The sequence below is a fragment of the Danio rerio genome, chromosome 5 (assembly GCF_052040795.2).
Source record: "Danio rerio strain M-AB ecotype USA chromosome 5, GRCz13ab, whole genome shotgun sequence".
Classification (NCBI taxonomy): domain Eukaryota; kingdom Metazoa; phylum Chordata; class Actinopteri; order Cypriniformes; family Danionidae; genus Danio; species Danio rerio.
The window spans coordinates 79,821,148-79,848,172 of NC_141025.1; the positions used below are offsets into that span (position 1 = coordinate 79,821,148).

Sequence of the window (27,025 nt, forward strand, 5' to 3'; positions counted from 1 at the left end):
ACAGGTTACATTTTGTTAAAACTGGTTTATTGAAAACATCAACCAGAAACACTCAATCATTCAGAGACAGTGTTTCCTTACAGCTCTGCATAATCTCCCATCCACTGTGTTTCAATACATCACAGGTTCTACATGGGAACACAAAACGGGCCACTTCCCACACACCAGTTCCGCACACAGCAGTCATGTGTGTTTCAGCTGTTTCTTTGCGAGCTGATGGACTCTATATGCCGTCTCAGTGTTTCCTCCCAGTCGTCTGAGCACTTCAGATCTGCGCAGCGCGTCTCCAGCTGATCCAGAACCTGCAGAGACTCGGGGAGCTCCAGGGTCAGACCTGCTCTCTGAACCGCCTGCTGGAACTTATGCGGAGATGCAGTCGCTATACAGCATCTGAACACACACACAAACACACACACTAAATCTAAATCTCGAACTATTGCAACTGTAGAATCACCACAACAAATCAGTTACTATAGTTGTTGTGTTACCATAGCAACTGTAGAATCACCACAACAGATCAATTACTGTAGTTGTTGTGTTACCATAGCAACTGTAGAATCGCCACAACCGATCAATTACTATAGTTGTTGTTACCATAGCAACTGTAGAATCACCACAATAGATCAATTACTATAGTTGTTGTGTTACCATAGCAACTGTAGAATCGCCACAACAGAACAATTACTGTAGTTGTTGCGTTACCATAGCAACTGTAGAATCGCCACAACAGAACAATTACTGTAGTTGTTGCGTTACCATAGCGACTGTAGAATCACCACAACAGATAAATTACTGTAGTTGTTGCGTTACCATAGCAACTGTAGAAACACCACAATTTTTGTGTGCAGAATCACAAAAACAACTTATGTGTTGGTAATTGTGTGTGTGTGTGTGTGTGTGTGTGTGTGAGACCTGTTTTCTCCAGGCCTGACAGGACTCTGATAGTGTCTCCACACAGCGACAGCAGTGTGAGGACAGATGAGATAGTGATTGTCCTGCCAGCATCTCCTCATGGCCTCCCGTATCCCATCATCAGACACAGATCCAGACGACAACACTTCACTCAACTACAACAGCAGAGAGATGTAGTGTCATGCGCTGGGAGAAGCCACTGTGTTCTTTTTTCTTTTCTAATAAATGAGTTGCGCCTCAGAAGACGAACACTCAATGTGAGCATGCATTTTCAATATTTATGCACATCTTGGCATCTCAATCAAACAAGTTTAATGGGATAATCCAAAATGTGCAGAGAATAGTTGGATGTAAACACATAGACTGGCGTATTGTTGACCTGCTGATGAAGTGACGCAGGCAGGCTGAGTTTGTGTGTTTTCTGAAACTCCTCCATCAGGCTCTTCACCATCAGTCCATCTCCTCCTGACAGCAGCCAGAACACACGCTCCATGTTGTACGGGTCCTGAGAACACACACAGTTTAATACACACACACACACACACAGGAGAAGAACATAAGTAAACCTGAAGCGGCACCTGGATGTCGATGGCAGGAGCGAGTGTTTGAGTGACGGAGCTGGACATGGAGAAATCTCCACTCTGGACGGTGCGGTGGACGATATCGTTAGCATTCACCATGGCAACGAGCCGCAGAGGAACGCCCATCCGCTTCACAATAATCCCAGCTGAACAACAATCATGCAGACTAATGAGTGTAATGCATAATAAAAGGTATAATAACAGGTCAACCCATCTACTCACTAGTCAACTAGTCAACTCATCTACTCACTAGTCAACATTTCTACTCACTAGTCAACATATCTACTCACTAGTGAACAGGTCAACTCATCTACTCACTAGTCAACTCATCTACTCACTAGTCAACTCATCTACTCACTAGTCAACATATCTACTCACTAGTCAAAAGGTCAACTCATCTACTCACTAGTCAACTCATCTACTCACTAGTCAATAGGTCAACTCATCTACTCACTAGTCAACTCATCAACTCACTAGTCAACATATCTACTCACTAGTCAACAGATCAACTCATCTACTCACTAGTCAACTCATCTACTCACTAGTCAACTCATCAACTCACTAGTCAACATATCTACTCACTAGTCAACTCATCTACTCACTAGTCAACAGGTCAACTCATCTACTCACTAGTAAACAGGTCAACTCATCTACTCACTAGTCAACTCATCAACTCACTAGTCAACATATCTACTCAGTAGTCAACATATCTACTCACTAGTCAACTCATTTACTCACTAGTCAACAGGTCAACTCATCTACTCACTAGTCAACTCATCAACTCACTAGTAAACAGGTCAACTCATCTACTCACTAGTCAACTCATCAACTCACTAGTCAACATATCTACTCACTAGTCAACAGGTCAACTCATCTACTTACTAGTCAACAGGTCAACTCATCAACTCACTAGTAAACAGGTCAACTCATCTACTAACTAGTCAACTTATCTACTCACTAGTAAACAGGTCAACTCATCTACTCACTAGTCAACTTATCTACTCACTAGTCAGCAGGTCAACTCATCTACTCACTAGTCAACTTATCTACTCACTAGTCAACAGGTCAACTCATCTGCTCACTAGTCAGCTTATCTAATCACTAGTCACCATCCACTCACTAGTCAGCAGGCTATTATTAAACACATACCACATCATAAATAAATCCTCATTAATTAATATAGAGTGGCCCGGTGTGTGTGTGTGCTGCACCTGTGATGTTCCCCGCTCCCCCAGTAGGCACCAGCACCTCCAGCACAGGAAGTGTGTCTCCTTCAGGAAGGGATGGGGTGAGCTGCAGGTACGCGAACAGGAAGTGAGCCGTCTGAACCATGATCCTGGACCAGTTCACGGAGTTCAGACTCATCAGACGGTGCCGCTCAACCAAATCTCCATCCGCAAACAGCTTCCTCAGAGGAACGTCAATGTCATCAGACGTGCCGTCGGCTGCGGTACATAAAAACAAACCCTACAGAGCACTTCAAATGTGTCATCACTGGATTATTTAAAAAACCCATCGCTTGCAAACCTGGGGAACCATCATTATGTTTAAAATGGTTGTGTAGTTTACACGATTATGCATGGTTTAACTCCTCCCCTTCTGTCTGACTTTATTCACTTTAAATCTGTAGAACCAGAATAACAAGCGGTGTCGTTAGAGCTGGCTGCATTATTCTACTTAGGAAAACTGCTTTTGGTCGAGCTCGTTTATCTTTTGTCAAGATCACCAGCGATCCAGCTCCAGATCTCTGGAGAAGACTCACTTTGACCTGAACTACACATCTGTCCCTCAACCGGACTACATATCCCATCATGCACCTCAGACACACCAGTTCCTGATCACCACTGATTGCAAACTCACAGCTGAAGTACATCATCATCAGACTACCTGGACTGTATATCACAATTTCGGGTGACACGGTGGCTCAGTGGTGTCGCACTGTGACCTCACAGCAAGAAGGTCGCTGGTTTGAGTCTCGGCTGGGTCAGTTGGTGTTTCTGTGTGGAGTTTGCATGTTCTCCCCGTGTTGGTGTGGGTTTCCTCTAGGTGCTCCGGTTTCCCCCACAGTCCAAACACATGCGCTATAGGGGAACTGATCAACTACACTGGCCGTAGTGTATGAGTGTGTAAATGAGTGTGTATGGGTATTTCCCAGCACTGGGTTGTTGCTGGAAGGGCATCTGCTGTGTAAAACATATGCTGGAATACTTATCGGTTCATTCCGCTGTATTATCAGTTAATTCCCTGATAAATAAGAGACTAAAGAGACTAAGCCGAAGTAAAATGGATAAATGAATGAACACCACACTTTCACACACACATTGCTGAGTCTTGTATCCTGTAAGTGATCATTTTGAAGCGTTATCCTTGTCTTGCCTTACTGTGGTTTTGACTCTTGTTTTGTTTATGTTGTTTTGCCGCCTGTCCTGACCAACGACCCAACAGCACACAAGGGTTAAATAATATTAACACACTTAATGTGATCTTTTGATTTTACTGTGTATTAATAAGTGTTGGTATTAGCATGAATTATTATGTTAACAAATGGAATGTTACTGTACACCACTTCCAATCGAAGTATTGTTTTCTGCACCTGCAAACACATGGACATTTTCCGCTACGCTAGTGGTCATCTGTAGCTCCTGGATTTTAGTGATGCGTCCACGAGGAAACACCACCACGATGTCCACCTCACGCAAACCCAACACACTCCTGATGGCGGAGCTGCCAGTGTCACCAGACGTACCTGAGAATAAACACACCTGTGAATCTCCACCACAGCAGATCTGAGGCCACATATCAATACTGCAATGCTGAAATCTGCACTGATAAGTTTTCAGGTGACGTCACAGCATTATGGGAGTGCCCCCTGGTGGACAAAATACTATCATCAGTCTCCTGTTGACTGCAAAGTGATGGTCTGAGTGATGTTTCTCTTTATTGTTTAGACAAAAAGCCACATATTTATTGAGCAATATTAAGATTTAGCATTACTAACAGATGGAAGACACACCTGAGCTGTGCTTCAGCAGAATTCCCTAAGAGAAAGATCAGCCAGAAAGCAGAAATGTAAGTATTTGTGCTGAATGTTAGCATCATTGACCCATAATAATCTATATTCCTGTAACTATCAGTGTGTTTGTGTGCTTTTTATACAGTTTCTACTGTAATTTGCAGGTTAATTGCACTTAAAATATTAATTGAGAGTCAACGTCTAAATAGCTGAAGTGAATGAATGTATGGTGCAGCTCTGCTTCATACCGACGAGTATTGTGGCGCGCTGGCGATCTCTGCGCAGGAAGTACTGCAGGAAGTGAGCGGTGCAGGACATCGCCAGATCCTTAAACGCCAGCGTTTCTCCATGAAAGAGCTCCAGGATGGACAGCGAGTCCTTCAGCTGGACCAGTCTCACAGCGTCCGGCACCGAGAAGCTGGACAGAGCGCTGGACACCAGACCTGCAGAAGGCAAGAATAAAGGCTCGTTCACAACAAAGACAAAAAATATGAGTGACCCCCCATTCACACTGTCGTCATACTCATTTACCTTCAATGTAGTGATATTAAGAGCTCAAACTTAATGATCTAAGCACAAAGTCTAAAGCGGAAGGTGCAAAAGAAGCAAGGTTATGTCCGTCTGTTTTAAGGAGGGTAAAAATGGTCTGTGCACCAGGCGCATGGTCTAAAATGGTTGTGCTTAATCTCTTAGACCCAATCCTAATTCTATTTTTACCCCAAAATTAGTTTTGTTCCTTGCAGCACAATATTTGACTGAATATTCATTAGTTGTGACATGTTAGGTCTCCTATTCAATGCTATGAATAAGCAGTCATGGCAGACAGTGAGCATGTGAGATTGTGTGTGTGCATGTAAATGACATGGGCATATCTAATAGCTCATATAACACCTCTTTGCAAATCTGTTTGTAACCTTGAGATCACACAGAGGAATTAAGACTCTCAACTTTCACTTGATGCTATGATTACTACTGTGTTTGTGGGAAATGCATTTATTTTGAACAGAGATCAACACTGGCTGGAACTACCAGTGCATTAAACAGTTTTATAGCACACCTTACAGCCAATCAGAATCAAGAAAATCAACAGACCATGTAATAATGTAACACTCATATATATTTGTATTCGTGCCAACAAAAGAGAACAGAGCATATCTGCTTTACTTTTTGCATTTCCCCCTTGTGACCAGTAGGAGTCCTCAGTGTGTTTCTAGCACACCTAACCAGTGAATGCAGCTCGTGTAATCTATCTAATCAAACATGCAATTCAGCGATCGCATTCATTCATTTATTTTTGTTTTCGGCTTAGTCCCTTTATTAATCTGGGGTCGCCACAGTGGAATGAACCGCCAACTTATCCAGCACATGTTTTACGCAGTGGATGCCCTTCCAGCTGCAACAATCGCAATCAGTGTAGTGAAATACAAACAAACAGTAAAGAGATTTAGTTACTAATCTTGTGTAAATCACCACTTAATGGTGCTCAAACACAAAATGCTAATGTTTTTTGTGCGTTTCACCCTCCAGCTGATCTCTGGGAATCTTTTTCTGTTAGATTAATATTTTATATATTAAAATGTTGTGCACCAGTTTAATTCACGTCTTTAGACAGCTAATGTATTTATCGAAATCACAAAACTCCACATAGAAATGCCAGCTGACCCAGCCGGGACTCGAACCAGCGACCTTCTTGCTGAGAGGTGACAACGGTACCCACTGTGCCACTGTTTCACCCTGCGGACCAGTTTAACTCGCATCTTTAGCTGGAAAAGTCTTCATCGTGACATGTAGTTATTGTAGGGAACTGCGTTATAAACTGGCCGACCAATCAGCTGTGCCTTAAGGAGCTGAACTTACAGTAAAGCACCACTTGATGGCGCTCAAACACAAACGCTTGCTTCGGGATGAATGTTTTATGTGAAACCACAATTTTTTTGTACCAATTTATTTAGCATCTTTACATGGAAACACAGCGAAAGTCTTTATCGTAACAGTCATGATTATCGTCAATCTCCAAGTTAAAAACTGGCCGACCAATCAGACATGGTTTAAGCAGTTGAAGTTACACTTAAACTCCATTTGATGGCGCTCAAATACTAAACAATTTAGTGCACCAGTTTAATTCACATCTTTAAATGGAAACACGGCTAAAGGCTTTATTGTAACATGTATAGTTATTGCATAGAACTGCGTTAAAAACTGGCCGACCAATCAGATGTGCTTAAGAAGCTGAAGTTACAGTAAAACACCAGTTGGTGGCGCTCAAAACACTCGTTATGTGTGGTGTTTTCCTCACCCTCCAGTTGTTCTCTGGGGATCTCCTGCTCTGGGATGAAGAGTTCACACACTTCGCACAGCAGCTGCCGATACGACAGACGCCTCCAGCTACGCAGCGTTTCAGCGGAGAGCGACGGCAGATTCTCCGGCATGAACATTCCTCCGTCTGCGGCGTATCCGGAGAACAGAACATCTCTGAAGCTGCAGCCTTGAACGCCGGCACGGGTGCTGCAATAGCGCATCCTACAGGAACAACACTGCATTACACCCCTTTTGTATATTTTAGTAATGTTTAATAAACATGACTGCTTGGACATAACCTGTAAAAAAATGTTTAGTATTTTTCTTTATAATTTAGAACATTTCTTAGTATTTTTTTAGAAAACTACATTGATCCTGGTCCATATTCACTAACTTGATTATATTTTGTTCTGTTTATAATCTCAAGTTAACAAACCATTCAATGACTTCTAAAGTGAAAATAAAAGGTCTGTTGTGCAACAAAAATAAACCTGTCTCGTCTGCATCTGCTGTTTTACAGGTTAAAGATGAAGCTAAAGCAGCTTTTACTCCTCTACATTCATATTAATGTATGATTTATGCACTGGTGCATGTGTGATTTTAAAAGTAAGCAATGTTTTTCATGCTACAGATATTCTGTTGTATGATTTATTAGATGTTGTACAGTCTGTCATACTATAAAACATCAGATTTATTAACATTACCTGCTGTCTGCTGGTCTTCTCAATCACCAATGAATCTGATGAACTTTGCCTCAGTGTAGTTCACACCAACACAGGCGGGACTTAGTGAACCGGACGCAGTTAAAGAGAATAAAAATCCTTCTATTTATACTCTTCGCTGTGTATTTCCATAAATCTTTGCTGTCGTTTATCAGAAATCGATTAAAGTACAACACAAACCTCTGCAGAAACAAAACCGACTCATGCGACAGTCATGTGATGTGCGTTACTTTTCGCAGCGCTATTGTGAAGAGCCAATCACATCTGTCTGATTAGTTAAATATTTTTACGCAAAATAAGAATCGTTCTTCATTAAAAACAAACCCTAATACAGTTACAATACAAAAAGTATAAAATCTTATTTATAATTTTAAAAAATAACACAATTTTATAGGCCTACAAGAGAATATTTACGGTGAGTGTCGAGTAAAACGTAGATGAGGCAAAATAACACCGAAGCTCGATAGTAGCCTGAGATCAAGTGTTGATAACAATATTATTAATTTCTTTGAGACAATGACATTTTTATGGTAGCTCATGTTTCTGCAATACAGGATCATAAGAGATGTATATATCTTATATTTTCCCGCAATGTTTTGATTGTCTTCGGGATATAAACATATGCTGTGTTTAACTTGCAATTAGACAAACGTTTCCAAACCTTGGATACAAGTAATTTAATTATTATCTTATACAACTGTAATACAATTATTGAAAGTATATGAGTGTGTAAAGATAAAATTAACAGTGTCAATGCAGTGACAATACCAACAAAAGCACATTAATCTTCCTTCAGCTGAGTCTCTTTATTAATCAGGGGTTGCCACAGTGGAGTGAACCGCCAACTATTCCAGCATGTGTTTTACACAGCGGATTCCCTTCCAGCTGCAACCCAGTACTGGGAAACACCCATACACACTCAATCACACACACACACACACACTCGTACACTACGGCCAGTTTACAGCGTATCTGGAGGGTCTTTAAATGACTTAAATCTTAAAATCTAAATTTTAGGCCTTAAAAAGTGTTTACTGAAATATTGTGTTGGATTATTGTGTTGGTCTTAAATCTTTTTTTAAACAGGTCTTAATTTTTCTTTGTTCATGTATTGCTACTAAATCTGACCAAAACCCATACAATCACCCACAATCCTCTCAATAAAACATTAAACCTTTTATTTAAATTAATGCAATATTTTATTTAATTTACTTTTAAGATAAATGCTGGAATAGTTGGTGGTTCATCCTGCAGTGGCGGTCCCTGATAAATAAAGGGACTAAACTGAAGGAATATGAATTAATGAATCTTGCAAAACTATTGACAAAATATTACAGTATATACTGCCATACTGCATAATAAATTGGTTATTAGAAACGAGCTATTAAAACTATTATGTGTTGAAAAAACATCTTCTCATAAATAAACAGCACTTGGGAATTATTTAAAACAAAATAAATAATTAAAATTAATATATGTGAGAGTCGTGAGAAAGCGGAAACGTCCTGATTTGTGTGCAACCTTTGGACATTTATTCCAGACTGGCGCATTTTCTCAGTGGCATAATCATAATCTGATCTGTCTTTATATAACGGTGTATTGTGCATTGATAGGTTTAAAGTCTGACGTAACAAACCCTCAAGGAGAAGAAAACCGCCTGTAGGAGCAAAACGCTGCATTTCTGCAAGATCTCCTGAAGCTGAACACACACACCACAGGTAAGAGTTCAGATTTAAAGACGCAGTACACCTAATAATCAAAATATCTGTCATCATTCAGTCTTGCTTTCAAGAGTTTGTTTCTTCTGTTGAACACTAATGAGGATATACAGAGGAATGCTGCATATATATATATATGCACACACACACTAAAAATATCTGCTAATTACAATTTCCAGTATTTTGCAAGTGTTTTACATTCATTTGTGGCTGTGAACTGCATTATGGAAAGTTGATCTCTGCTCTGTCGACTTTTGATGCTGAAAAAAAGAGACTTTTATTATGTAAGAAATCATGTTAGCAGAGTAAAGTCTGAGTAATAATGTGTTGTGTTTACCTTTGATTAATCAGGCTGATGGCGTTCACTGGGAAATATCAGCTGGAGTCTCACGAGAACTTTGAGGCGTTCATGAAGGCAGTCGGTGAGAGAAAAACACATCACTAATGCTTTTCTTGTCTTGTTTCTAGTCCAGCTAGCTAAACAATCTTAAATCAAGACGCATTTTCTAGACAAGCACAAAATATTGTCTTGTTTTAAGAAATAATGAGTCAAAATAAACTTAGTTTTTTATTAAAACGAGCAAAATAATCTGACAAGGAGGTGAGAAAAACTAGATGATTTCACTTACACCATTGTCAGATTATTTTGCTTGTTTTAATGATAAACTCTCTTTATTTTGACTCATAATTTCTGAAAACAACACATTATTTCTTACTTCTTTCTCTAAAAATGCTTCTTGATGTGAGAATATTAGATATTTGGACTAGAAAGCAGGAAGTTCTCATCGGTATATGAGCATGCAGGCGATTTTCACAGCTTGGGTTTTCTCCAGGTGTGCCGGATGATGAGGTCGAGAAAGGCAAAGACATTAAGAGCATCTCTGAGATCCATCAGGACGGAAAAGACTTCAAGGTGACGGTGACGGCCGGAACTAAAGTCATTCTGTACTCCTTCACTGTAGGCGAGGAGTGTGAGCTGGAGACGTTCACTGGAGACAGAGCTAAAGTCAGTCAGAGTGTAGTCTGATCATCAACTATATTACTGTAGAACAACAACAGTTTAAACCCCCATTACATTTACTGTAAAAAACAAACCCTGGTAGCTGTGGTTGCCAGTTTTTCACCATGAAAAATACAGTACAAACCATACAAATCATTTCAAAGTTACACTATACATTTTTTACAGTGAGGTTTTGTGGAATTGATCAATGTGTCTGTCTGTGTGTGTGTGTGTGTGTGTGTGTTTTAGACTGTGGTTCAAATGGATGGTAATAAGCTGACAGCGTTTGTGAAGGGGATTGAGTCTGTGACGGAGCTGGACGGAGACACTATCAGTAACGTAAGTCAACATCTTCATCATCATCTGTTTATGGCAGACCAAATTAACCTAAAAAGCACCCTCTTCATAATAGCTTTTTTATTAGTAAGAATGTTATTAGAGCTAATAGAGCTACTAAGAATGGTATTAGAGCGCTATATAATTATTATCTTTTACCAGAAAGAATGCAGAGAGATCTGTTATTGTGTTATTACAAGAATGGTATTAGAGAGCTCAATAATTGAATTTCTACTAGTTAAAAATGGTATTAGAGAGCTCTATAATTGACTTTTACAAGTAAGAATAGTATTGGAGACCTTTATCATTTAATTTTTACCAGTAATAATGGTATTAGAGCTTTATAATTGATTTTTACTAGTTACAATGGTATTAGAGAGCTCTATAATTGAATTTTACTGGTAAGAATGGTATGAGATAGCTCAATAATTGAATTTCTACTAGTTAGAATGGTATTAGAGAGCTCTATAAATAAACTTCTACTGGTTAGAATGGTATCATTGAATTTCTACTAGGTGGACTGGTATTAGAGAGCTCAATAATTGAATTTCTACTATGGTATTAAAGCTCAATAATACAATTTTTTATTTTTAGGAATGTATTAGATAGCTCTATAATTGATTTTTTACTGGTAAGAATGGTATTGGAGAGCTCTATAATTGAATTTCTACTATTAGGAATGGTATTAGAGAGCTCAGTAATTGAATATTTACTATTAGGACTGGTATTATAGAGCTCTCCCATTTAATAAAAATATATATCTTTAATGTAGGTTTTTACTAGTAAAATCTAATTGTAGAGCTCTCCAACTGGAATTGTTAATAGTGAGAATTTAATTAAAGAGCTCCCTAAATGCTTTACCTAGTATAAATCCATTAGATCTGTAATTCTAATCAAATCAATGGAGGTCAACGGCGACATTACCAGTGAAAATGTAGTTATAGCGCTTTCTATTTGTGTTAGTTACTACTAGTATGGATTTCATAATAGGGCTCTCTAAACATAATTGTTAGTATGAAGAACTGAATTCCAGAGCTCTCTAATAGTAACTATTAATAGTAAGAAATTAATTAAGAGAGCTTTTAACCAATTTTACTGAAAGCTGTGGACAGGTTTAAACATGTCAAACTTGACCATGTCTGAATTTGGGGTGTGTGATTAGTAACTCTGTGTACAGTTTAACCTAATTAACGTATCCGGTTTCAGACTCTCAGCTTTAATGGTATCGTCTACAAGAGGATCAGCAGACGCATCTCATGATCATCATCATCATCTTCATCTGTGTGTTTGTAAAGGTGATTCTCCTACAATCAATCACAACACATCAGCATCTGCAGAAATGCATTTATTGCGTGAATGATCGCATGTTTCTGAGTTTGTTCATGTGTGTGTGTGTGTGTGTGTGTGTGTGAGTGTGTTCATGCTTTGATCTGCACTTGTTCTCCAGCGACGCTCATGGGTTTGCTGGTGAGGGCAGCTTCACGCATGCTGTGATAAACATGTTCGTTCTGCTTGAACATGCGCAGCTCCATCTCTGTCTGCCTCCGCATCGCCTGAAAACACACACACACACCAGCATCACACACACTCTTCTATATTCTTCTGCTATTGATGGGATCATGAACATGATTGATAGACTGTTTAGTTGCTTCATGGTGAGACAGCAAAGGTTAAATCAGTTTTTCATGCACTCTATACTGTATTTCAGACTAGCGGAGAATGCTGATTAGACCTGGATGTGTTTGTTGTTAAATGTTTGCATCTGTAGAGTTCAATGACAATAAATATCTTCAGTTTGAAACATTGTGAGTCAGAAATCTACACTTCAGCAGCACAAACACACAACTTTATCCATTACATTATGATGCTGTGTATTGTTTGTTGGCGTGTATAATGGTGTGATTGTGAGTATTGTTGTGTGATGTGTTTATTATGGTGTGCAATATTGTGTGATGGTGTGGATTATGATTTGATGTGTGTGTATAATGTTGTGTATTGTGCTGTGATTGTGTGATGCTGTGTATTTTAGTGTCTGTTGATGTCTGATGGTGTTTATTAGTGTGATGGTGTGTATTAGTGTGATGTTGAGTACAATAGCGTGTGTTGATGTGTGATGGTGTGTAATGTTATATGATGGTGTGTATTATAGTGTGATGTTGAGTATAATAGTGTGTATTAATGTGTGATAGTGTGTATTGGTTTTTGATGGTGTGTATTATAGAGTAATGGTGTGTGTTATAGTGTGATGTTAAGTATAATAGTGAGTATTAATGTGTGATGGTGTATGTTTTAGTGTGATGGTAGTGTGTATTGATATGTGCAATAGTGTGTGTTGTTATATGATGGTGTGTATTAAAGTGTGATGGTATGTCTAATAGTGTGTATTGATGTGTACAATAGTGTGTGTTGTTATACAATGGTGTGCAGCAGCAGGTGTTGTACCTCCAGATCTCTGCTGATGGGGTGATGGTGTGTATCGATGTGTGATGGTGTATGTTATAGTGTGTATTGGTATTTGATGGTGTGCCGCAGCAGGTGTTGTACTTCCGAGTCTCTGCTGATGGTTTGTATTATAGCATGATGGCGTGTGTATTATAGTGTGATTGTGTGTATTATAGTGTGATGGTGTGTATTAGAGTATGATAGTGTGTGTATTATAGTGTGATGGTGTGTATTATAGTGTGATGGTGTGTATTATAGTGTGATGGTGTGTATATTATAGTGTGATGGTGTGTATTATAGCATGATGGTGTGTATTATAGTGTGATGGTGTGTATTATAGTGTGATGGTGTGTATTATAGTGTGATGGTGTGTATTATAGCATGATGGTGTGTATTATAGTGTGATAGTGTGTGTATATTATAGCGTGATGGTGTGTATTATAGTGTGATGGTGTGTATTATAGTGTGATAGTGTGTGTATATTATAGCGTGATGGTGTGTATTATAGCGTGATGGTGTGTATTATAGCTTGATGGTGTGTATTATAGTGTGATGGTGTGTGTATATTATAGCGTGATGGTGTGTATTATAGCGTGATGGTGTGTATTATAGTGTGATGGTGTGTATTATAGCGTGATGGTGTGTATTATAGCGTGATGGTGTGTATTATAGTGTGATGGTGTGTATTATAGTGTGATGGTGTGTATTATAGTGTGATGGTGTGTATTATAGCATGATGGTGTGTATTATAGTGTGATAGTGTGTGTATATTATAGCTTGATGGTGTGTATTATAGTGTGATGGTGTGTATTATAGTGTGATGGTGTGTATTATAGCATGATGGTGTGTATTATAGTGTGATGGTGTGTATTATAGCATGATGGTGTGTATTATAGTGTGATGGTGTGTGTATATTATAGCGTGATGGTGTGTATTATAGCGTGATGGTGTGTATTATAGCTTGATGGTGTGTATTATAGTATGATGGTGTGTATTAGCATGATGGTGTGTATTATAGTGTGATGGTGTGTGTATATTATAGCGTGATGGTGTGTATTATAGCTTGATGGTGTGTGTATTATAGCAGGGGTTGTACCTCCAGGTCTCTGCTGATAGGGTGATGTGGGCCGTGTGTGATCATCAGGATGCCGTACGCTCTGCAGATCAGCCCATGAGCTGCCTCTATCAGTCCAGCATGCCAGTGTGTGACGCCCGCTCTCATGATGGCCATGCCCAGCTGAGCGTTATTGTAGTGATAAAGCTTCCTGGAAGAGCAGGAGGAGGACAGCAGGTTATATAAGAGCTCTACAGTCAGGCTGCGTCTGAAACACTCCAGTATGCACTACATTTGAGTTTACAGCACGACCATTAGAATAGTGTGCTCTAAATAGTGTGAATGTATTTCAGATGTTCTATCATGATCACATGACCTTCCTGCATCAGTGTCGCTTCACTCCTATTCATGAATTCTCTCAAAGTGCATTATGGGATAGCGTAGTCTCAATTAAATGCATACTTCAGAATCTACTACTACTACTGCTACAATATATTGCAAAATGATCATTATTGTGATCTTAATAATATATGCAATACATGTATCACGTATGTATATTAATTTTCATTTATTTTCTGCATTGGTTGTTTATTTAAATTTGACCAATCAGATAGAACTGTACTATCTTTAGCCCCGCCTCCCAAGTAGTTGCTTTCTATTGGCTGTAGTGGCCCAAAGCTGAACCCAGAGCTGAAAATGATCATTAATGGCAGGAAAATGACAACAGCCAATCAGAGTCAGGATATCTGCGGAGGTTTTCACTCATTTACAGTGATTTAGAGAGTACATTTTTGACCCTCAACACAGTTTTTTAGTCTGAATTAGAATTAATCATATCTAAAAAATAATTTTTACCTGTTTATTTTAATATGATTAATGAAAATAAATAAGTTAAGTTAATAAATATGTTAATAAAGCCAATGAAATGATCAGTTTTATATCAATGAAATATCACAATACTCACATGTATCCATCCACCATGCGCTGAGCGTATCCGGCCGCCTCCTGGAACTGCTGCAGGAAGGACAGAACCTCGCTGGCGGTGCTCAGGACACGCAGAACATGAACGTTAGTGTCGGCAAACACCGGATCCTGCTTCTCCAGACACTCACGGCAGATCCTGATCACCTGCATTAACCACATCAGAATAGCACAGAATTAGTCCTGTCAAATCGCGATTAACTGCTGGGTCCAAGCTGGGTCAGTTGGTGTTTCTGTGTGGAGTTTGCATGTTCTCCCTGTGTTGGCGTGGACTTCCTCCGGGTGCTCCGGTTTCCCCCACAGTCCAAACACATGCGCTATAAGGGAATTGATTAACTAGATTGGCCGTAGTGTATGAGTGTGTGTGAATGAGTGTGTATGGGTGTTTTCCAGTACTGGGTTGAAAATGTTTATTCATAATTAAGTGTACAATATATATGATACATATTATAAATACATTTAAACCTCTGAGGAATATCCACAAGATAAATGTAAACATCGCTGAAATTGTGTACTGCAGCTGCCAGATCCACACATCTGCAGATCCATCTTCAGTCTCACCTCATGGAAGTTTCCTTGAGCTCGAGCCGCTTCAATCTTCACCAGAGCCTGAAGACTGAAGTCAGTGAGCTGCTTGACCACATCAGCAGACGGCTGCAGAAAAACACAGTCAAGGAGAAGATGATTTAAAGGGGATCTATTATGCACAAAACACATTTATGGGGGTTTAATCCCAGTTGTGTGTCTGTCAGCAGTGTGTGAATATCTCCAGCCTCTACTGGTAAACATGTATTAAGTGTATTTGTTCTAATTAGACTTGCTAGAAACAGCCCCAGATCACTACACCGGCGAGCATGAGTGTAACACTGTTCTCTGCCACAGTGAGGCGCTGCGTACATCCACACACTTCACACACTGATCACAGATACACACTCAGCTGATCTAGAGTCATCAGAGCCTACAGAATGGATTATGGACCTGTTTTCCATCCTCGGTGGGTTTGACGGCGGTCATCAGCTCATCTTTGGTGCCGTTCACACAGTGTTCACACTTGCAGTCGAAGTAATACTGCTGTTGGAGGAGCCGCTGGCGGTCTGTGGAGACGCTCAGAAAGTCCACATAACTGACGGTCAGCTCCTGTCCAGCAGAGATCGGCTCCAGAGCCCGCAGCTCAATCCTGCACACACACACACACACACACACACACACGCACACACACAAGTACACATTAGCTCATGCATAGACATGAACATTCATTTATAGTACAGTACACACACAAGCGTATATACAAACATACACATTTCAAACACACATACACACACATGCAGCAGACATTCCCAGTTATCCAGAGGAGGTGAGACTTTTCCATCATCATCGTCATCAACACTCATTCTTTCATAACAGAGGGTATTTTTGCTTCATGTAACTCCACTCTTAACATAAAGGCCAATGAATGTTTTGCAGCACATGATAAAATCTCATCAGAAATCTCTCCTGATGTGAACCCTGAAGCGAACATGTGACTGACGACAGCACAGGGAGAGCTGAATTCCACACGAATGATGACTGAACAGAACAGAACGTCTTTTACTCCTCTTAAAGGAGCAGCTGACCGGCTGCATTGCCTGATCATAATGCACAATACTACCGAAAACTAGAATGCAAAATAAATCCATTTTCCTTTAGTTTAAAAATAAAAAATATACAAAAACAGTAAAACAATATTTGTTTTATAATAAAAATAATGCATGTTTAATTTTTGTCTCCTCCCACAAACAAAAAATTATAGTAATGTATATAACATAAAACATTTAATTTTAGAAATGGGTCATTTGTTTATATGGCTATAGTTATTCTGTTACCATAGCAACTGTAGTAGAATCACTACAACAAATCAATTATTATAGTTGTGTTACCATAGCAACTGTAGAATCACCACAGCTGATCAATTACTATAGTCGTTGTGTTACCATAGCAACTGTAGGATCACAACAACAGATTCCTCCAGGTTCGTTACTATAGGACGTTTCAAAGACATTACCGACTATGTTATTTACTATAACTGACTGTTGTATGTCTTGGTGAGTGACATGAAACAACATGAAAGTAAACGAGGTACTAAATTGTAATTAACAAAAATAATAAAATGTTTTTTTTAATTCTTACCCTCACCCTGAAAAAAGTAAGTTATATGTGTTTACTGTACATTAATAGTGTAGATCTAATGCTGTCAGTACAGTGGAGGTCAAAGGTCACACGTGTGTTTGTTGCACTGACTCACCTTCTGCTGGAGTGGAATGAAGCATCCAGAGCTGACTGACTGCAAGAGAGAAACACATATACCATAAGTCATGTATTGCCTAATGTTTTATAAATGAGCAATATTGGATAAGTTTCTTCAAACATTCATTAAAACTGCATATAAATGACTTTTCTATTTACTATAATAAATAGAATAAAAAATAAATACACATTACATTACATTACTATGTCTGTGCGATGTCTGAAAAGTAATTCAATTACTTAAGATATAAAAATTGCTTGGCTAAATACTACTTATATTCCTCATAAATTCATAAATAACTGTAAAATCACCACAATAGATTAGTTACTGTAGTTATTTTGTTACCATAGCAACTGTAGAATCACCACAACCGATTTAGGGGCTGATCTCACCAACGCTCATTTACGTTCCAAAAACGCGAGGTGCACCACACTGCCTATTGTGTTAACAAGAAAAAAAGGAGCGCAGGGTGTTTTTTAATGTCGCTAGCCAACGACTGGATCAGCTGGGTACTGTTCGATAGCGTTGCTGTTGATATTAATATAATTTTAATATTTAATAATATTGTGATATTCGTAATTTGTGAATCATACAGCTCTGGATTACCCAAAACAGCAACCACAAGTGTCTCCTCTATTTTCAAGTCTACGTTGTAGTCTTAACAACACAAACACTGCAGGAACCTCAACAAAAACCCCGCCTCTGCTTTCCTTTGATTGGAGAATGAAACGGAGCACACAGCGCGCAAGGGAAAAAACACGAGGCGCAACAGGTCGTTAATACGCAAGGCGCGTAGGGTGCATAAGTAGCGTGCAAAACGCTCACGTCCGTTAGTAAACCATTCAAAAGAGGCGCCTCTCAACGCTAAAAGCTCATTCAGTGTGATCGGCCCCTTATTCTGGCATTTACGATAAATTACTATGGTTATTTTTTCCTGTGAGCTCTCTGTCCTGTACTCACTCTCCGTGATTGAGGATGACGGTGCAGTTCGGCCAGCAGTCGTGATTGACCAGACAGAGGTTTGGAAACAGGCCGATGCCGACCGATTGCAGACCCCGCTGGTCACTCAGAGTGAAGCCGTTACAGCTGATCTGAGGACCACACAAACACATTAACATCTCCGTTCCACAGATCATATTTTGCAATATTTTGCTTAGTTTTATTTTGCAAAACTATAGTAAAATAAAAATGTCCACCATCTACATTTTTTGTGAATCTACAATGTGTTACTTAGGATTAGATTTGTACATTTCTGATGAAGAATCCACTAGAGGGCGCTATCTACATTTTTGCAAATCTGAAATATGGTATTTAGAGTATGTTTCACTATATGTTTCAGATGACAATACACTAGAGGGCGCTGTCTACATTTTACGAATCTGAAATATGTAATTTAGAGTGTTTCGTTGTATGTTTTAGATGACAGTACACTAGAGGGCGCTGTCTACATTTTACGAATCTGAAATATGTAATTTAGAGTGTTTCGTTGTATGTTTTAGATGACAGTACACTAGAGGGCGCTATCTACATTTTTGCAAATCTGAAATATGGTATTTAGAGTATGTTTCACTATATGTTTCAGATGACAATACACTAGAGGGCGCTGTCTACATTTTACGAATCTGAAATATGTTATTTAGAGTGTTTCGTTGTATGTTTTAGATGACAGTACACTAGAGGGCGCTGTCTACATTTTTGCAAATCTGAAATGTTGCTTAGGGTATGTTTTGTTGTGTTTCAGATAAATAATCCACTAGAGGGCACTGTCATGTTTTTTTGTAGTCTGACATCAGTTGCTCCTAATACATTTGGTACAATTCATGTGACGAATCCACTAGAGGGCGCTGTCTACATTTTTGTGAATCTGAAATAAGTTGCTCCTGGAACATTTTGTTGCACATTTCAGATGATGAATCCACTAGAGGGCGCTGTCTACATTTTTGTGAATCTAAAAAAGGTTACTTAGGGTACTTTGATGTATGTTCATATGACAAATCCACTAGTGGGCACTGTCCACATTTTGGCGAATCTGAAATAAGTTGCTCCAGGAACATTTTGTTGCACATTTCAGATGATGAATCCACTAGAGGGTGCTGTCTGCATTTTTGTATATCTGAAATATGTTTCTTAAGGTACATTTAGTTGTACTTTTCAGAAGACGAATGCACTAGAGGGTGCCGTCTAGATTTTTGGCAATCTAAAATATGTTATAAGAGTACATTTTGTTGTGCATTTCATGTGAAGAATCCACAAGAGGGGGCTGTCTACATTTTCTATCTTTTATTAATCGATGAGGTCCCTGTAAATATCATTAGTGTGAAAAGGAAAAGGAAGTGGTTGGTGTCATACTGCCCCTAGTGTTTATTTCACATAGAAACTGCTGTCAAACTGTGTGCTGAAGCACATTTTTGCAGTTTCACTAAAACATAAGGCTGAATTTCGACCGCATTTCCAAAAAGTCCATGTTGGATGTGTGCCTACCACACCGAAGAGATGCGACACATAATCCTCTCCCACTGCTTTGCTTTTCTTAGGCCAGTAGGTGTAGAAGGTTTTCACATCCGCTTTGAGCTCCTTCAGGTCCTCGGGGGTCATTCTGGAGAGATGATCCTCCAGCATATCTAGGGTGGTGAGCTGAGAGTCCGAGACTAGGCCGGTGTGTTTCTGAATGCGCCACAGGATACGAGCAACCAGACTGAAAACACAGCACATAATATATGAGAGAAATCATAGTAATGGAACAACCGAAACCATTCACACTTCCCAAAAACACACTGTAGATGAAGAGCATCTACACTCCCTGACAAAAGTGTTGCTGCTTATCCAAATTTTAGGAACAGCAATAATAACTTGCCTTCTAATCGATGATTTGGTGTCAGAAGTGTCTCTATGAAAGGTGAAGGCCTCTAGATTTTGCTGATTTGAGCTCAATAAATCTGATCATGTCTTGATGTTGACTAATTTGATGAGCACAGTGCGGTCTGACTCTGCTCAGACTAAAGTGTCATCACTGAACAGAAATAATGTCCAGTATAGAATATAAAGTCCTGCTGCAGTGGAGACAGAATGAAGATTGTGTCTGACTCCATCATGAGCTTGGAGGACTGCATCCATACATCTCTGACATGACTCACATCACTGATTAATAAAGTCATCTGGAATGAAGAAGAAAGCTTCAGCAGGATCCCAGAGTTCATCAAGAGTCTTTGTGTTCATCTTCAACACCTCCTCCTTCATCAGCTCAATAATGTTGATGTCTGGTGACTGGGCTGGCCAATCCTGGAGCAGCTTGACCTTCAGGAGCTTTGATGTGGAGGCTGGAGTATGAGCAGGAGCGCTATCCTGCTGGAGAATTGTCCCTCTGCTGTGGTTTGTAATGTAATGGGCAGCACAGATGTCTTGATACCTCAGGCTGTTGATGTTGCAGATCTCTCCATACTGAATGACCCCAAACCATGATGTCTCCTTCACCAAACTTGACTGATTTCACTGAGAATCTTAGTCTATGCTGGTTCCAGTAGGTCTTCTGCAGTATTGGTGATGATTGGGATGCAGATCAGCAGAAATCCTCCTTCTGACACTTTATGATCAATTAGAAGTCCAGTTATGATGTGTTGCTTGTGGAGATCCTCCACAAGACTTTAGTCAGGTGGTGTACAGTCGTGTTAGGGGCTGTTCACACAGAATGCATTCCTCCTTTCCAATGTGACACTTTTATTATGTAACGGATTATCTTACTTCCGTCGTGAGTCATTGTGGTTTGCTTACTTCATTCCTTGTCTAAGTATTTTCTGAGCGTTGCTTTGTTTTTCCATGTGAACTATGCATCGCTCGTGAACTGCTAGAATGTGTTCAGCAAAGCTGCACTGAGTCCTTCACCACTGTGACTCGACCCAATTCGTGATGGTATTATTACAAATAACATTTTAAAGCACCATGTAAACAATGTGGTGGTGCGGTCATAAAATAATCAAGACAACCAAACCACATCTGGTGCACTGAAAGGAGGATTTGTCATGGATCTTCTTGTGACATAATAGAATACCAGGCGTGATTATTTTCCTGGCTGGCAGATAAAAGTAGAGCATGATCGAAAACTCACCGTTCAGTCTGATAAGGAACATTTTGTTTTACGACCTGATTATCTGAAATGATCATTTGCTCTGGAAGTTCCCTAAAGCAGACGCGTGTCGAATTATTTAAAAATGCCAACTACAAAAATAAAAGTATTGTTGAAGTCAAAACACTTTATGTAAAGAATATTATGTGCATTATTCCTTAATAATTCCCCATCACAGAGGTCTTTACTGAGCTTCTCCTCTGGTGTCCACTGTTGAGATGGTGTATTTGTGTTTATAAGGTGTGTGTCCTCCTCAAACGTCTTCTGCGTGTAGCTCAAGTGTCCTCCACATCTCCTTGAGTGTCCTGCAATGATTTCTGACTGTTAAAGCTGTGAAATAACTCTAATCATTCAGCGGAGTGATATGGAGCTGTAATGTGCTCTAAACCTACCGGAACTACTTTAGCTTTGCCTTTATCTGACAATAACCAATCACCTTAGAGTGACAGCCAATCAGAATCCAGCATTCGGTAGCACTGCAGTATAAACAGGAATACACCACACCAAGTCAATGTCAAGTGAAAATAACTACATGTTAAAATAAATCAAAATTTTTTTGCCACATAAAGAGTCTAAAATGAAAACGTAAACTGAAAATGATGACAATCGGAGGAAACTAATAATACAGGCACTATAAATAAACTAATAACCGTAAACTACGGAATAATATTATGGAGCTGTAACGTGTTCTAAACCTGCCGGAACTACTTTAGCTGTGCGTTTGTCTGAAAACAACCTAACAAACACCTTACGATGATATTTAGCCAATCAGAATCAAGCATTCAGCAGCTCTGTATTCTAATTATAGTAGCTGATGATGCATCTGGCCACCGGGGGCGCTAATAACAAGGATTTTATTGAATTCTCTTTATTTTGCAGCATCATTCAGTCAGTATAAGGACGTCAGGGTCTCAGGACTCACCGCACATTCTCGTTGGGAGCCTTTCCGATGTTTCTGATGGCGGAACATTCCTTCCTGTGTTCGTCCCAGGCGGCGCGTTGACACGTGCGGTCGCAGTAATGCGCAAACTTACACTGAGCGCAGCGGTGAGGGTTTACCTGCCGGCGGAAACAGCTGTGACACACCTGTAGAGAGAGACTGACACACACACAGATACGCGCACACACACACACACAAACACATGCACACAAAAACAGACAGACACACACGCGCGCATACACAAACAAACAAACAAACACATGCACACACACAAATATGCATACACACAAAAACAAACAGACGCACACATGAACGTATGCATGTGCACACACAAACAAAAAAACACAAACATGCACACACATACAAAACACACACAAACAAGCAGATGTATACACAAACAAAAAGACGCACACACACACAAAAACCACACAGCAACACACAAAAACACACACACACAGCACAACACAACAAACACACACACACACACAGAAAAACCACACAGCAACACACAAAAACACACACACACAGCACAACACAACAAACACACACACACACACAGAAAAACCACACAGCAACACACAAAAACACACACACACACACACACACACACAAAAACCACACAGCAACACACAAATACACACATGCACACAGACGCACACACACAAAAACACACAGCAACACACAAAAACAAGCAAAAACACACACACATTCACACAAACGCACACACACAAAAAAATACACAGCAACACACAAAAACACAGATGCACACACACACACACACATGCACACAGACACACACACACAAAAAATACACAGCAACACACAAAAACAGACACACACACACACAAAAAACACACAGCAACACACAAAAACAAGGAAAAACAAACACACACACGTCCACAGACGCACACGCACACACACACAAAAAACACACAGCAACACACAAAAACAAGCAAAAACAAACACACACACGTCCACACACGCACACACACACACAAAACACACAGCAACACACAAAAACAAGCAAAAACAAACACACACATGTCCACACACGCACACACACACACACAAAACACACAGCAACACACAAAAACGAGCAAAAACACACACACATGTCCACAGACACACACACACACAAAAAACACACAGCAACACACAAAAACAAGCAAAAACACACACACACGTCCACAGACGCACACACACACACACACAAAAAACACACAGCAACACACAAAAACAAGCAAAAACACACACACACATGTCCACAGACGCACACACACACACACACACACACACACAAAAATACACAGCAACACACAAAAACAAACAAAAACACACACACACACATCCAAAAATCAGACCTGCCCAGGTGAATAATGCAGTCATACTCAGAGAGAGCGAGGTCGTCAGACCAACTCAAATATTTCAGTTTTTACTATAAGACTTGTGTTGTCCTGTTTATGACAACAACATTACGACTATGGGTCAAAACTGAGCCTCTGAATACATTTAATCTCAATCCTCAAACCTGCTCAGCATGAAGAAACACACACACACATACACACACATTCTCAGTGAATGTGTGTGTGCAGTATTTCAGCAGTGTTCACTCAGTGGACAACACTCATCTCTCACTATAGTAAACAGTGTTTATCATGATAACCGCTCCTGCAGAAGTGGAGAGAGTGTTTTTAGAAGAAGTCACCACACTTCAAGATACTCACAGCTTGTTCAGTAGTTTTTCTCTGCTGTTAAAGTGCTGCCTGGGTCATTTTTGACCCATAAATCAACAGGAGCGTTAAACACAGTCCTCTGGTGTCACTTTACCAGTAACGCTTCATGTGACTTACATAACTGTCTATATTAGGATACTGACGATGTCACTGAATCTGCACCTACAGTAGCACATCCAGATTAACCATACAGCTGGGTTTATAAAATAACCAATAATACACACTGTAAGTGTCACGATCACTGATTTTTCTCTTATGCCAAAAATCATTAGATTCCACACTGAGAACAATGCAATTCCTACTCAGAGTTTGTGTCTTGTTTATAGTCCATTCTTACATCAAGAAGCATTTTCTAGACAAGTTAATCTAGCGACAGATGCTAGAGGCCGTGGTCTTTAGCCTCCTTGTTAGAGCAACTGACTCCCATACGGAAGGTCGCAGGTTCGATCCCAGCTCGGAGCAGGTTGGGTGGTGTAGGACCGGCAGGGTTCCATTGGTGCCATGACTCATATGGGAGTGAGGTTTAGGGGGGTGAGTGTAATTGAGGCCAGTCAGTAAGTGCTGTGCAGGTAAACCTCACTCTTCTGACCTCTTAAGGTGCTCTAGCAACAGACACTAGAGGTCATGGTCTTTAGCGTCCTTGTTAGAGCAACCAACTCCCATACGGAAGGTTGCAGGTTCAATCCCAGCTCTACATAAAGTTACATAAAACGCAGAATAATCTGACAATGGTGGAAGAGAAATGAATTTGTTTTGACATAAGATTATCAGCTTTGCACAAGAACTTTACATTTTTAAAGAACTTAAACTTTAAATTATTTTGCTTACACTATCTCTAAAGAGAAAATGAGGAGAATCAGTAAATTGCGAATAACATACTGCCATTGTCTAAACAATATATATAAGAAACTGTAATCTGATTACGAGTCGTTAAAAAAGTAGTTTACTCTAATTAAATACACTGTGAAAATATATCTGTAAACTAGTATTTTTGGGTATTTTAAGACCCTGCAAACACCCTGATGTGTAAAGAATTAAGAGGGGTCCAATGCTTTTTAATGCGCTCACCTAACCCCACCCCTAACCCTACCCGTCACAGTGACATCACTCAGTCCATTGAGTCCATTGAATGTGTCTGACATTGCATCGCCCAGCCCAATCTCAGCTTGCATCATAAAGGCTCCATCCAGATACTATTGAAAGAATTACCCAAACGTCCATCGTGGCGGAGTATCTGTCTGAAGTAAATACAGCATTTATGGTTTATAGTAAATCAAACTGAACCAGTTAAAAAGCAAACTTGTTTATTTTGCCCCATTTATAAAGAATTACAGTAATAAAAAATATGAAATATCGGCGCTGGCTTTCATCAGATCATTTTAATCCGATGCAAATATAATAATAGTTAAAGATGCTAGCCATAATTTTTGGAAATTAGAAGCATGGATTTTATTGATATCATTAGTGATTTATGGTCAGGCAAAGTTCTGAAGCTTTATAAAGGTAAACCCTATTCAGAGTCTTTATTACTAAGCACCAATTTAGGAAGTATTGCAAAATAATTTTTGTAAATTTTGGCAGCCTGTTTGAACTTTGAAAATCAAATTAGGTGATTAATTAGTTTTGTATAATTGTAGGCGTTTACTTTAATAAAATAGAATAAATAAATAAATAAATAAATAAATAAATATATATATATATATATATATATATATATATATCTCAAATGTTAAAAAATGTGAGAATAATAATTTGTAAATTAATAATAATAATAATAATAGGGCGTCACAGTGGCGCAGTGAGTAGCACGATCACCTCACAGCAAGAGGGTCGCTGGTTTGAGTCTCGGCTGGGTCAGTTGGTGTATGAGTGTGTGTGTGAATGCAAGAGTGTATGGGTGTTTCCCAGCAATGGGTTGCGGCTGGAAGGGCATCCCCTGCGTAAGACATTTGCTGGATAAGTTGGCGGTTCATTCTACTGTGGTGACCCCTAATAAAAAGAGACTAAGCCAAAAATCGAGTGAATGAATGATTAATAATAATAACTATAACAAAAAAATAAATATATATCTACTTTTATGAGGCGATAAAATGAGTGGTGCCCTTGGGTTTGCTATAGCACACCAGCCCAGCCCACTGGAAGACTATTTTGCATAATTTAAGAGAAAAACTCACTTACAACGGCTGCAAAAAAATTCCACACGACTCATTCATGTTGTCCCAGAAATCCATCATCAAGCTAACGCAACTAATTTGAGCAGATTGAACATAAAACCAAACAAACCTGCAGAATTGCATTGTTTCAGCTCATTTTAAATAAGTAGTTTAAACACAAAGCAAAATCATATATTTGAGTGAAGCTGAACTCTTACCTGTCCAACACAACAGCGGCGAAACTGGCCTCAGCGAACACCACCTCTCCAGCCGACAGGTCTCTGGTACCCCGCAGACCCCGGCCCTTCAGCCCGGCCCCGAACACCTCCACGGGGTCCGTCTTCTCCACGGTCATGCTGGATTTGCGGCTGGAGCAGAACTGAGCAGATCCAGAGCTGAAACTAACATCAAGAGCCTAAAAATAGAGCAGAGTTTGAGGAGTATTTCTGTCTGTCAGCTGCGTGTGCTCATCACCCAGATCACCAACACACACTGACAGACAGAAGCACACTAACGAAAATCCTCCTGTCTGTCTGTTTAAACTTTATTAATCCCAGAGGGAAACTCACATCACAGCAGAGCTCACCGTACAATAAAATAAATAAACAATTATATATATATATATATACAGTTGAAGTCAGAATTATGAGCCCCCGTTTATTTCCCCCCCCCCGATTTCTGTTTAACAGAGAGCAGATAACACATAACAGTGTTAATAACTCATCTCTAATAACTGAT

General features: G+C 39.6%; 3 protein-coding genes and 1 long non-coding RNA gene across 10 annotated transcripts in view; 1 reads left to right on the plus strand and 3 right to left on the minus strand.

The window, feature by feature from the left end:
• fabp1a (fatty acid binding protein 1a, liver) overlaps positions 1-16,802 on the plus strand; it is a 102,772-nt gene extending 85,970 nt beyond the window's left edge. The window contains exons 1-6 of one of the 7 annotated variants that reach the window (XM_087252885.1): positions 9,060-9,244; positions 9,596-9,666; positions 10,078-10,250; positions 10,494-10,583; positions 11,787-11,875; positions 15,578-16,802. In XM_087252885.1, the coding sequence (XP_087109011.1) occupies positions 9,600-9,666; positions 10,078-10,250; positions 10,494-10,583; positions 11,787-11,840 (384 nt within the window). In that variant the 5' untranslated portion in view covers positions 9,060-9,244; positions 9,596-9,599 and the 3' untranslated portion in view covers positions 11,841-11,875; positions 15,578-16,802. 7 annotated transcript variants of the gene reach the window in all.
• On the minus strand, positions 14-7,548 carry thnsl2 (threonine synthase-like 2). Its single transcript, NM_001037566.2, is given in 9 exon segments — positions 14-390; positions 913-1,067; positions 1,292-1,417; positions 1,491-1,639; positions 2,705-2,938; positions 4,087-4,239; positions 4,755-4,949; positions 6,803-7,026; positions 7,509-7,548. Coding segments are annotated over 8 exon segments (1,431 nt in total). The 5' UTR covers position 7,026; positions 7,509-7,548; the 3' UTR covers positions 14-194.
• smyd1a (SET and MYND domain containing 1a) lies at positions 11,906-26,646 on the minus strand. Its single transcript, NM_205540.2, is given in 10 exon segments — positions 11,906-12,133; positions 14,119-14,287; positions 15,041-15,204; positions 15,619-15,711; positions 16,036-16,234; positions 17,339-17,377; positions 18,302-18,432; positions 19,823-20,036; positions 22,384-22,560; positions 26,506-26,646. Coding segments are annotated over 10 exon segments (1,458 nt in total). The 5' UTR covers positions 26,643-26,646; the 3' UTR covers positions 11,906-11,998.
• LOC147844567 (uncharacterized) lies at positions 21,569-21,938 on the minus strand. Its single transcript, XR_015492232.1, has 2 exons — positions 21,854-21,938; positions 21,569-21,766 (listed from the first exon to the last, which is right to left on the minus strand). It is a non-coding gene; the product is annotated as an uncharacterized LOC147844567 (long non-coding RNA).
• Positions 26,647-27,025: the final 379 nt, after the last annotated feature.